This window comes from Pyrgilauda ruficollis, unplaced genomic scaffold (genome assembly GCF_017590135.1).
Source record: "Pyrgilauda ruficollis isolate IOZ18807 unplaced genomic scaffold, ASM1759013v1 scaffold66, whole genome shotgun sequence".
Taxonomy (NCBI): Eukaryota; Metazoa; Chordata; class Aves; order Passeriformes; family Passeridae; genus Pyrgilauda; species Pyrgilauda ruficollis.
In genome coordinates, this window is record NW_024528377.1 from 1,223,041 (window position 1) to 1,236,366 (window position 13,326).

General features: G+C 49.1%; 1 protein-coding gene across 2 annotated transcripts in view; it reads left to right on the forward strand.

Moving 5' to 3' along the window:
- The first annotated feature begins 1,341 nt into the window (after positions 1 to 1,341).
- WNT5B (Wnt family member 5B) overlaps positions 1,342 to 13,326 on the forward strand; it is a 67,746-nt gene continuing 55,761 nt past the window's right edge. For both annotated transcript variants that reach the window (XM_041484365.1, XM_041484366.1), the window contains exon 1: positions 1,342 to 1,486. In XM_041484365.1, coding sequence (XP_041340299.1) covers positions 1,481 to 1,486 — 6 coding nt within the window. In that variant the 5' untranslated portion in view covers positions 1,342 to 1,480. The remainder of the gene's footprint in view (positions 1,487 to 13,326) is intronic.

Here is a 13,326-nt window from a genome sequence, read left to right on the forward strand (position 1 = left end):
GCCACAAACACTGGGTTACTCTTTACCTCTGGCTGTACCTCCTCTATCTCCTATTCCCATTAAAAGAAAGTATCACTAATGACTGCAGTGATGGGAAACACTGGCACAGCTGGTCATAAATTAAGACAGTTGGAGCCTTCAATTACTTGTAGTGTGTAGCCTGTACTCAAACACTTACCTGCTCCTCTAAAAATGCTCATGTATTTCCACCCTGAACCCAAATGGATGCTCAGAGCAGTTTGAAACAAGTTGTTTGTGTCAGTGGGTGTCTCAAGCTGTGTTTTGTCCCAAGCCAGTACAAATTTGAGCAATTCCAGGGGGCCAAATGCCTCCCTGATGTAATTCCACTTGGATGCTTACATGTGTGAGTTCGGGTACGTGTAGGAGCAGCAAGCTACTCTTTGCACTGTGTATGAGGCTCTGCAGCTCCTGCTGTGTGGGGACTTTGGATGCCTGACGATGTGGGGCCCAGAGATGGGGACCTGGACACAACAAGTGTAACTTCTGGCTGCCGCAGAGCTGCCACCAAGCTCGGAGAGCAGGCATGTAAATCCTGTCTCCGTGCACGGAGCTGCCCAGCAGTCCCGGGGGCTAGGCACCGCTCACAGCTACACCAACATAGATTTACGGTGATCCTGCTAATGCCTCTGCAGCTACTCCTGCTTCTGCCAGGAAAAGTGAGAACGGGATCTGGCTGCGAATCTGTGAAGTTTTATGGGAAGGAGGGTGGGGGACAGCCCCCAGTGTGATTCCTGCTGTTGCAGGCAAGGGATGGATGTGCTTGTTGAGCGCCAGCCCCATCAAGAGCTTCATGCGCTGTCTCTTCTGGCAAACTCTGCCAGTCTATTTCAACAGCATCCCAGAACCGGGCTCTGCCTCATTCGCACCTTCACTGCAACCCAGCCGCCCACCCGCACTGGGAGACAGATGCCAAAAATCCCTGCTGAGATGAAGCAGTAGGTCACCAGGTCACAAGCCCTCCGCTGGCGGGGGCCCTGCTGCCCGTCCCGGAGGGGTTTTGGCTCCCAGCACGTTTGTCTCCCGGCCAGGAGCCCCACGAGCAGGCTGCTCTGAGCAGCGGAGCGGGCCGGACCCTTACAGCCGGCGGGGCCAGGGAGGGAGCACGGCGGGATGCGCTGGGAGCGACACTCGAGAGCCCGAGTCTGCCCGCGGGGGCTGCGCTGCCGGGCACGGCGGGGCCGCGCAGGGAGCCAGCCCGGTGGCCTCCAGCGCGGCGTTCTGTCCCCGCCGCTCCCTCGCTCACCAGCGCGGCCCCCCCGACGGCAGCGGGCCCGCAGCTCAGCCCCGGCCCGGCCCCCGCCCGGGCCCCCCCAGCGACGCGGCGACGGGGCGGCGGCCCCGGGGCAGGTGCGTCCCCTCGCGGTCTCCGGCCGCCGCGACGCCGCCGAGCGGGACGCGGAGCCCCGTGCCCGCCGCGGGCGCCCGCTCACCTGCCGCTGCCGCCGGCGGCGCCCGGGAGATGCAGGTAGGAGGCGGCCCCGGCCCGGCGGCAGGAGGGCGGGAGGAGGAGGCCGGGGGCCGGGAGGTGTTCGGCCGCGCCGGGCGCTGCGGACCCCCGGGCTCGGCTCGTCTCGGAGCCGGACGCCTCCCTGCGCGGCCCCCGAAGGGGCGGGAGGCGACGCGGGCGGTACCGGGGGTCTGCCGCTTCTCCCAGCCCGGGAAAGGCGTCCGCGCTTTGCCGCCGACCCCGGGAGGCGCCCCCGGCCCCGTGAGGCCGCCGGTCGGGGCGGAGCGGGGGCTGCGGGGTCGGGCTGCGCGGAGCCCCCGCGGCGGCCGGGCCCTGTCGCGGGCAGGGGCCGTCGGGGCCGAGCAGCCCCGGGGAGAGCCCGCAGCGGAGACAGCGGAGGGGCCACCGGAGCGCGGGGCTGGGGCCGATTACGGGGTCCCGGTGGTGTTCCTGCGGTGGGAGAGACCTGCGGTGCCGTGAGAGACGCTGCCGGGGCGTGAGGGGCCAGCCCTGGTGTGAGGGGCCAGCCCTGGTGTGAGGGATGTCGCTGGGGCGTGAGGGATGCTCCTCCGGGGTGCTGATGAAACAGATGTTCCTCAGGCATGACAGACAGGAGTTCACAAAACAGATGTTACTCCAGTGGGGTGGACCTTACTGTGAGCACGGAGATTTTACTGTCAGAGGAGGATCCTTTCCCTGGGCACAGCAGCTTTCCTGGGAGCGCCCACAGTGTCCTTCTCACCTGTGTTGTGTGGTGTGGCTCCATGTGCCAGCACGAGCCATGGCGTGTGGGAAAGGGTCCTTGTGCTCTTGGAAGCACAGAGGAGAAGTGACAGTGTGCCCGGTTTCACAGAACCAGGGCATGAGCATCCCAGTTATGTCTGTGACAGACACGCTCTTCTGTGAAACTTGGTTTTTCTTCTGGGAATTGTGGTGTAATACTTCCTTTAGTGGTACGGGTAAAACAACTTCCCCAAACATATTTTTGTGTGCTCTGATGCACTTTATTGTGTCATGTTTTTAATGGTTTTCGTCTGCCATCAGGTGAGTGTCCCTGTAAGTCTCTCTATCCAACTTTCACCTATCTCTTAATGCATTCCTGGCTGCCCTGCAGTCCATCATCATCATCACTCTTGCCCTGCTGCCTGCACCCACATACTCACCTGTTCACCTTTGGGATCGGGGTTCTTTGTGACAGAGCTTTTTCTTACATGTGTACTAGCATTTAAGCTCTTGCTTCAATTTCTTCATAGCCAAAACCTTGGGTGCATGTGCATGGTGTTCCTTGTGTGCACCTGCACATTTCCAGTACAATCTCCTCTGCTCCACATCACCTGCATGTGAGGACTGTGTGCTTCAATGCTTGCTTATCTCCTAGCTGTTGGGGGCTCTTTCTTGGTGCCCTTATGAGGGCTTTTGTACCCACACAGCATTGGGCACACACAAGGTCTCTCTCTCCTTTACACTCCTTTACACTCATCTTCATCCATCTGTCCCTGCCTGGTGCTTGCACATCTCCAGAGTGTCCCCCTCCTTCCCTCACACTATGCTCAGGTGTGAGCCTGTCATGGCCCTTCCTTCCCACATTTGCTGCTGGGCATCAACACAGGAGTTGAAAGGACCACTTTTTCTGATGGTGCCTGTCTTCTGTCAGGTGCAGTTGTAAGTGGAGAACCAAGCTGGGTACATGCTCTTCTTCCCAAAAGAGAAAGAAGTGGGCTTTCTCAAGGGTGGCAAGAGAGAGACAGACTCCTCTTAAACCAGTGTCCTCTTCGTGGACACCTGGGTTTAGCCAAGGTAAAGGTTGGGCTCTGCAAGAATTCAGGTGGAATGTTTTTCACCCCAAACATCCAGGGTATGGGATGAGTTGCCACGTGTGCAGAGAAGCTAGCCCAACTACTCAGGTTTTTATCCTTCTTTGAAGAAAATAGCTGAGTCTATGAGGAGAGCAGCATGAGGATGAGCTGCCAGTGCGGGTCAGGAGGCAGAGCTGGGGAAGTGAGCTGGCCCCATTCCAGCCTTGGGTTTCCTCTGCTCACAGGCTCCGTTGCTCATTCATTCCTGTACCCAGGAGTGTCTGCAACAGATCCCTTCCCTTTGGAAAGGAGTCCCTCCCAGGCTCCTTCAGTCTTAGCTCACCTCTCAGGAGCTGTAAGCAGCCCCTGTGTCCTTTCCTTGTCTCTGGTGGATGGACATTGAAAATGTCCTTCCACGTGTGACTGATCTCAGTTTAGGAAAGCTGAAACTGAAGTTGTGGCTGCAGGCTCCCAGCCCTGAGAAGTCTTCTTTCTCAGCCCTTTCCCTCCCAATCTGCCAGAATTCATTACATCAATTGAAAAAAAATAGAAATTTGGAAAGAGCTAGGTCTAGAAAGTCAGGGGTCCTGTGTTTTAAAGAAAAATGAACATTCTTGTCTAGTGAAGTCTCCAGGAGCTTGTTCTTTTAGGAAGAGATCAAATGCTGTGAAAATTAAAGTTACCTTTAAGCTATTTGTCCCTTTCTCTAGCCCAGTAGGCCCCTTTGTTTCTGGACTGCTTCACATCTTCAGTCTTTTGTCCTGAAGTTGTTGGGTTTGGATTTCAAGGCAGACAGAGAAACCAGCTCTTTTCTGAAAACTGCATGATTGCTCATTTAAATGAATATAAATTGTTTCTATTCATAAGATCTTTTTTTTTCTAGCAGCTGATCAAAGTTCGAGTGAAAACCATTTCATCATTTCCAAATAAATTGGACACACACGCACACAGCATTTCAGAGAGACTTTTAAACACAGTACTTGTAAAATCAGAATATGGACAACCAAGACATGTTATGTAAGACAGGACAGTCTGTGATTTGGTTCCACTTCTGCACAGAAAGGGATCTTCACGTCCTGGGAGAAGGCACACAGACTTTATTAAAACTGAAGACAGCGCAGAGAGGGCTCAGGCGAATTTCTCCTGGACTAAAAAAAAAAAATCCTTTTCTAATGGGAGATTTGAGGAATGAAGACCTGTGTAGCATTTGAGAAAGAACATTAAGCTGTAGCATGGTGGGATACCTGACTGCTTTCAGCAGCTCTGAAAGAAGCTGGTGCTTGGAGAACTTTCTAATTCAAGAGAACTTAAGACATGTGGTTGGGCATTTAGGCTGTGTTAGAACCAAGCAGTGTTTTTAACAGCAGGGTGATTAACCCTCAGAACAAATGACCAAAGGCTTCTTCACCTCTTAAAATCTTCCAGTAGAGAGGGGGTGTCTCTTTGGAAGGGACATTCTACTAAAGTGCAAGTTCTTGGGCTCACTGCAGGGACAACTGGCTGGGACCATATGGGCAGAATGACAGATGAGACCAAGCCTGTGATCCACCAGCCCCTTCCCAGTTTTGATGAAGCTCAGGCAGGCCTTGCCCTGCTCTGTGAGAGGTGGAGCTGGGGGGTCCCTGGGGCAGAGGGTCACTCCTGGCCCAGCAGCTCCCCAGAGTGGGGATGCTCTCCCTGCCTGGCACGGCTGCTGGCAGCCCACTGCAGATGGCTGTGGTGTGTCTGCCTGTAGGGATCCTTCCCTTTGTCCTTGGAGCTGTGAAACAGGCAGTGAGCTCTCTTGGCTTCTCTCAGAGCTGCAGGCAGGGAAGAGCAGGGAGTGCTGTGTGTCCCCTCCACTTCACAGAGTCTGGATAACTCAAGCTCTAGAGGCTGGCTGAGTTTGCAAGACTTGACTCCTTGGTTTTGGTTATTTTACTCTTTTTTTCCTTCTGAAAGGAAGCTCAAAAGGCTCTGACTCAAAATGGCCACAACCATATTGCCGGTTGGGTTTCCCCTGGTACGTTTCCTTTGCAAGGTCCCTTTGTACCCTGTGTACTCAGGATTCGCACCTTTCCTTATGCTGCAGTGTCCTCCATGCTTCTCTCAACAGCTTTCCTGCTCGCTGGGGATGCTGCCAGGCAGGAGGATGCTTGGAGCAAATGCTGGGGTAAAAATGCCCCACAGAGCTGTGTGCTCCCAACCCACTGGCCCCGACAGCCCTATTCCAAGGTGCCTCAGCCCCCGAGCAGTTCTTTGAAGGGCTCTCCCCAGGGGCTGGCAGTGGCAAACATGAGGGTTGTGTGAACCCCATCTCTTCCCCTCGGAATGTTTACCTGTCTAAATTTAACTCCCCAGCCAGCTTCATCCCTCCTAAGCCGACCTGTTCTCTTGTGGCTGGGCTGTGGCTCTGGCTGCTGCTGCCGCGTTTCCTGGCTGCCTCGGGCTCGTGGTTTTCTGCTTGCTCCCTCTTCTCGGTGGATGCTGGCTCTTTCAAGGTCCTGGGCAAGCCAGTTCTCTCTCTCCTAGGTTTTATTTTTAAATCTGGTTGCACAGCCCTCAGGACTGGAGGGTCCCTTGTCCTCTCATCTCTGAGTGTTTATTCTGCAGCGGGCTTCAGGAAATCTCCCCTTGTCCCACTATAGCCCACAGTTTTCCTCCCTGGCTGTGGTTGCTCCCAGAGACCAGGCATGCTGAGTTGCTCCCTGTCCAGCTCAAAAGGGACAGTGCCCCTTTCTGCTCCCATAGGGATCCAGCAGTGGGGAAGCAGTAGGTGCTTCCCTGCAAAGGCATCTTCCTTATTTCGCTTTGTTCAGAGCTGGACTTCTCCAAGGTGGCTTTTGTGTGAGTTTGTTTGAGAAGTGAGTGATGTGCCCCTCATCTTCAGAGGAGCTGGAGAGAAGGACAAGCAGAGGACAGGGAGTGCTCCTCTTTCTGTCAGGCTGGACAGAAGTCGCTGTCTTTAGAATTTCTGAGTTTGGTACAGTAAATATGGCCCAACCTGGCAGCCTTCTCCATCTAAATAAAACCGTCAGGATCAAACCATTCATGTCCTGCATAACCCTGCAAGAGACCCCTGACTGCTCTCTCTTTCCAGGCATGCCTGCAACTAATGCTGTGGTCTGCCACATGAGAGAGGTGGTTTGAGTCCTGGCCTCCTCTCCCCTCTTTGAGCTAACCCGGTGGCCTTGGGTTTCATACTCTCATATTCAGAGCAAAGGTATTGCAGGGCTTTCATGCCTGCTGATTTGGGGTATCCAACTCCAAATGCTGTCAAAGGTCCTGTTTTTCCCTGAGGTTCAACTATTTCGGATACTTGGGCATTCTTGAGTAGTCTGGGCTTGATTATTCAAAGTGACTAGTCACTTATATGAGAATATAAGTGACTATGAGTGACTAGTCACAATCTGAGAATACTCTCATATTCAGAGCAAAGGTATTGCAGGCCAGGGCTTTCATGCCTGCTGATTTGGGGTATCCAACTCCAAATGCTGTCAAAGGTCCTGTTTTTCCCTGAGGTTCAACTATTTCGGATACTTGGGCATTCTTGAGTAGTCTGGGCTTGATTATTCAGAGTGACTAGTCCATTTTGCAAAGCTTCATCCCAGCCTCTGGAGCAGAACAGAATGAGATGAATTAGTGCAGAACGTACCACTCAAATGGAGTGAGTTTTCCTGGGAATCAGTCTGTGGCCAGAGAGCTCATGGCACTGTTGCATGCAGGGATGGGTAAAGAGCTCTTGGTTTTGATTAATTTATGGTTTTAAGGAGCTCGTGGGAAAGGCTCAAAGGGTTTGATAGTTTTTGTCTTAGGGGAAGAAAAGCAGAGCAACGTTGTGTCTTTGTATAGAGAGAGATTTGTGAACGCACACTGAAGGATTTGAGGGAAAATACATTTTCTGTAAGCTCTCCCATCTCAATTGGAGATGAGGGAGACTGAAGTGATTGGGTGGAACATGTGTTTCGGATTTGTTTTTGTCCATCACTAAGGACAGAGGGTTAACAAAAGTCACAGGAATACTAATATTTCAGTGGTCTCTCTAAATTTGTCTTTCCTTTCCAGTTGTTCTGTATTTAGCTTTTTGGCTGGTTTGCTGCCATTGTTTAACTGAGTTCTGAAGCATTGTAGCACCTCTATTATGGACAAGTTGGAGCTGTAAAGCAAATTAAATGAGAATCTCCCTTGCCTAGCTGGAAAACCTTTCTGAGCTTTGTTATGTATCACAGAGTGTCGAGAGAGACATATGAGCCCAAGCATGTCTTCATTAATGGAACATTTTTCAGAAAAAATAATTTTGTGACTGTCAGGTTCATTACTCCCTGAGGTGTTCCTGAGTACTTTGAAATTGTCTCCAATCATAAAAAATTGATACTGTACAAAGGCAAATTAAGTTCCACTTTTTCACTCCTCTGTTTTTACAGCTCAAGCAATTCTACAGGTTCCTTTATTATATTTTTTCACTCCTCTGTTTTTACAGCTCAAGCAATTCTACAGGTTCCTTTATTATATTCTGTGGCTCAGATTTTTTAATAATTACTGTAAATACTGGTCCTGGCAGCATGTCAGGGTTTTGTTTAGTAAATATTTTGCCATTATAATTCCTGTGTCACAGCTGGGAAGGCTTGTAGTGTCCTGTGGCTGTCATCACTGTCAATTTTGCCCAGTTTTGCATCTCTGAAAACTAACTGAAGCTTTACAGTCTTACACTGAGATGATGCAGATATTTACGGGGTAGCCCCATTATTCTTTACACTGCAATGGAAGTTTCTGGTTTTAGACCAAGATGCCAGCTCTTGCTCCCGTGTGTGGTGTGCACAAACCAGGTTTCACAGCAACATCTGCAGCCTTGTGGGTGGCTGCAGCTGTTATTCCACCTGTGGAGATTTCACAGCCTGGGGTACAGGTAGAGTGCAGTGAGTGCTCCTGTGAATTATGACCAATTACCTGTCCTGGTTTCTCTTCTGTTTTTTTTAACTATTCCCCATTTCCACCTATTCTTAACTAGCTGTTTGGGAGTTTTGCCAATGTTCAAAATGAACTTCTAATAATTTTTTTATGAATGGCAAGGAGGTTTTTCAGCTGGGTGAGCTTGGTAAGTGCAGCACTGGCTTTGTTCAGTTTTTACTGAAGCTTCACAGGCTCTTTGAGCATCTCTGCTGTTTTCCAAGGAGCCTGTTGGAAGGCTCAAAAGCTCTCCTCCACAGCATGAAAAGATGTAAGGGTCTGTATTTCTGCATAGAAGCAGTTACACCCCAGTGGTAAAAAACCCCATTGCAGGTAACAACGCAAACTTTTGTCTACAAGACACATAAAACTTCTTTATCTTCCAGGAAAATGGTGCCAATTAGGTCAGACTCAAACACCAGGAACAATTTACTGTCTGAGTTTGGCTGCTTGTGTTAGACTGTGTCTGTGCCACAGCCTGTGAAAGAAGGGGAGCCACAGCATTTTCTGTGGGCACAGCTGTGACCATGGAGACATCTTTGTCAGCACAGCTGACACTGGGCTGTTGGCAGGAGTAGGTGTGTGTATATATATATATATATATATATAATTTTTTTTTTTTCCCCATTTCGTGAACTAAAAAAAAGTTTAGAGGGGTGACCTTGAAAGTCTGGACCAGGCCATGCTTAGAGGGGCCAGGTAGTGCCTTCAAGTCAAGCATAAAACCAAGCCAGAAGCAATAGTTAAGTTTAGACACAGTTTGTGCTACCTAAGCCTTACTTTAGCTTATGGGCAAGGCTGAACTGGGAAATGTGTTTTAAATACATTAGAAAGTTCTGTCAGTTTGTTGCTTGTTCTTGAGAAAGTTCTGTTATTTTGTTGTTGCTTTTGGTAAGTCTGGGTGAGGTCTGAGTTGGCAAACCTGGTGCTTCATGCAGTCCATCGCAGCTGGGCAGATGGAAGCTGGCCACCAGGATGCCTCAGAGCAGGCATGGAAAGCTTTGTACCTCTACCAATTCCTGCAGCTCCCTGAGGCAACAAGGAATGTTATCTCTTACTTCCCAGCTGGTTCAGTAACTCATTCTTCCTCCTGATAAAAGAGGTGATCTTCACAAAGCCGAAAACCTTTGTCCACAGCCAGGGATAGGGTTCAGTCCTGTGGGAACTGTGGCTCACTGACACCTTGGGACAGGTGTCAGAGGCTGCCGTGGGGTGGTCATAGCTTCCTAAACTCAACCTGGGGTTGGAAGAGCTCCAAAGCAACACCCATTCCCAAGTTGTAGAGTGACATCCACAAAGTCCATCAGCTCGCAAGTGCTGGTCTGATGTTAAAAGCTCCAGAGTTGCTTGAACATAATCTGTTCTCAGTTTGGTTTCAGGCAAATGCTGCTGGTTTGCTCAGTCAACAGTTGTGACTCCACCTAAATGCATTTTACTTTTCTCTTCAGCTGCTCTGTCCACATGTACAGAAGCCTTTGGCTTTGATGCCAGCATCATCACATCAAATTCATCGCCTGGTACTGTCACTCCTGCCTTGGCAAGGCTTTCTCTTGGCATACCTCAGCATTGTGCTGGCTGGATCTGCCAGACTGTCTTGATGAGTGGCAATCTGGGGCCCTGCATCTGTGACCAGTCTCTGTAAATTGTGCTGTGCCCTTGTCCCGTGGGTGTGAAGCAGCAGGTGTTAGGGAAATGCTGCTTGCTGTCATTGTCCCTGCTTCCACAGCAGCCTTGTTCCTGCACAGGGCAGAGGGTGCTGGTAGTTGCACATCTGCCTAAAGTTGTCTGCACCTTTTGTGGGTTACAAATTTTGTGGGTTACTGAGGTTGGAGTTAGGTTTTTGTTTGTAGGGTTTACTTCTGCAAAGGAATAATACCAAATAAGTAATGAGTTTTTAGAGGTAGTTTAGTGCTTCCAGAGGCCCACTTGCCTTTTCCTCTCCAAGGTTTTTCAAAGCCAACCTTTGGAGAGAGATGTGTAATCTTGCATGCTGATGAAGAGGAGATGCTTTGGAGGGCATCCAGAAGTATCTGCAGACCCCACTTCTCCTCTGTGTGCAAAGTGAGTTTCTGTTTGCTACTCATCTGACACCTTACACCATTTCCCTCAATTAAAATAGCTAATTACTCTATTAACAGTAACAGTTCAGGTTCCTAAGAAAGTCTGGGTGCTGGTGTGTTCCTGGACTTCTGTAAGGAATCTCCAATGTGTCCCCAGTGTGGATAGCCTCAGTGCAGACATCCGTATGCCTGGAGCCAATGTCCAATCCTCAAGCAGCACAACAAACAAACACAGAGCTGGTAAAATGAAAAAAACCTCCCAGAAGAAAACATGGTTTGATCTTAATTGAAATTTTCAGAAGAAAAACATGCTTTTCTGTAGTGATGTTTCAAAACCTAATGATTTCTGTTTCCAATTGACATTTAAATGTCATTTTATGTTGATATCCAGAACAAGAGTTTAAATTTCACGTCAACACCCAGAATCTCTCCTTTTGGATCAACATTTCATTTTCACAGAATCACAGGCTGGAAGGGACATAAAGGATCATCTGATCCAGCCCTTCTTGGCAAAAGCACAGTCTGAACAAGATGGCCCAGCACAGTGTCCAGCGAATCTTGAAAGTGTCCAGTGTTGGGGAATCCACCATTTCCCCAGGGAGATTATTCCAAAGGCTGATTGTTTCCATTGTGTAAAATTTTCCATTTCTGTCCAGTTGGAGTCTCCCCAGGAGTAACCCATTACCCTGTATCTTTTCCATGTGGCTCCTTGTAAGAAGGGAGTCTCCATTTTCTTTGTAGCCACCGTTTAAATACTGGAAGATGGTGATAAGATCACCCCTAAGCCTTCTCTTCTCAAGCCCCTCTTCTCTCAGCTTCTCCTCACTGGCAGGCTTTCCACTCCTTTTGCCATCTTTGTGGCCCTTCTCTGGACCCTCTCCAGCCTGTCCACTTTTTTTTTTTTTTTGCACAGCAGGGATGAAAATGGAAGACAGGATTCCAGGGCCCATACATTTGTACAGTGCTGGTAGACAGAGAAAATTCTGCTAAAACATTTTGAATGTTTTGTTTCTACCAATAATATCTTCCTTCCTACCCCTGCATTTTCAAATCAAGAGCATTTGGAATTGTTCATACCATGTAATAGTGTAATGTTTTGACCTTTCATCTCTATTTGGGATGCAGGGAAATGCTGAAATCCCAGCCCTTCTTGGGGAGCTGAGATTCTATTCTCTGACCAGATCCACAAAAGTGTATTTCCACTGGTTTTGCTGGCTGGCTACTTCAATACTTTGTCAGTGATGACTTGTAATTCAGTGCAGATTGAACCCGTGGTGTATCCACATGGCTGGAGAGGCTGAGGGCTGTTAATCTTTCTTGCTCTGTGTTGTGCTTTCAAATTAATGCCCAGATTTCTTTCCAAAGATAAATTTTCCCTCTGAACCAGCGTTTGGTAGTGTGCTGCACAGCTGCCTGGTACATGTTCCATGCACAAATGAGGATCCTGGTGCTCTCCCAGTCTAGCTACAAGCTGTTATATGAAATCAGGATGTTTTAAAATTTAAGACAGTTTCTGGTTCATCTATTGTTTGCAGTCTCACAGCTTGCCATATATCTTTCTCCTCAGAAGTTCCTTTTCCCCTTGCCACCATTGTGGGGAGGTTTTTCCTGCCGGGCTCTGTGCAGTGTGTCTCTGAAGCAGTTTTATGGTGTTCCCCAAAGCATGCTTTTGTCAGGCTGCCTCAAAGTGTCATCCAGAGAAAAGCCTCTGAAGCAAGCAATGTCCTTTTCTGTCTGGCTTTGAGGTGTTATCTCCCCTCTTCCCAGATGCAGTTGGCTCCATCTACATCCCTAAGCTGTTTTGTTTGGAGTGAGGAGAGCTCAGAAAATCAAGGGAGGCCACACACATAAACAACTATGTGTGAAATCAATTAATCTAAACGAGGGGGAGATTTGTTCCTGGAGGAGAAAAGGCTGGTTCTCACAGAAACCTCTCCTGTGTATGGCAGGGCTGTTACAAGCATTACATCACTGGAACAGTGATGAGCTAGGTGAGTATTTAACCTTTTTGGCCAGTATTTAGAGGAAGAGTGATGTTTGGTTGTGTTTGAAGAGCTTACTGTGCTCTTTGTATTTTAACAAGTGATTTTCATTATGGATACAGTGGTAGTGTGCTAAAGCAGGAACTACTGAAGAGACCTGAATTTTGAAAACTTAACTTCAAATATTTGCATCATAAATTTGGTTCCAAGCATTGCACACACCCAGCCAGAGATAAGAAGCTGTGCCTGTCATTCCTCTGTGTTTGGGTAACAGACATTGTCAGTGATACAAACACAACCTGTAGGATAGGAATGACTTGCAGGAGTTTTGAAAAACAATATTTCGACCTCTAATTAGAGAAAAATATTTTATTGCTTCTTAAAAAGTCTGGTAAGAAAAAGAGGTTTCTTCAGCTCTCCTGCAGGAGGAGGGTTATTCACATCTCAGCACATTGTGGTCCTCTGCTTAGGGTGCCCAGGGGTCAGTAACTACAATCATGTCCCAGTCTCACTCTGCACATCTTTAAATAATAGTCTCCTCTCCTGGCTGTCTGGGGCAGCAATAACATGAGCAAAATGCTGTGCTTGGCCTCTCTTGGCTGAGGGAAGGACGCGAGTATAAGGCCTGAAGAGAGCACACTTTAGGGGAAAGGAGTGGAAGTCTGGGAGACAGCCACTCCAGTCAGCCTCTTAAATTGTCACAGGAGAGGATGAGGTAGTGCAAGTCTGAGAAACCAAAAGTCTCTGTGCTTGCAGTGTTACTCAGACATTAAAGTCTTATCATGGCCACAAATCTTCCCTGACTCCACCTTGCCTCCCTTTTGGGGATGAGGAGAATGATAAGAGAAGTGGTTTTGTGTTTTGCACTGAGGGCTCCTTCAGGAGTCACGCTCTGCTTGGGCCAGCTTGGAACTGAAGGTTCATCCTTTGGAGTGAGAGTTTCCCAAAGACTTGAACTAAAGCCAGCCCTGTTAGGCAGAGCTGCAGCCCGGGGTCTTGACAGGATCCTCCTGTTCACACAACTCCATGTTTTGCTGTGATTTCTTGATTAATTTCTAGTATGCAATGGATCATCTTCCTGATTTGAAAAGTCT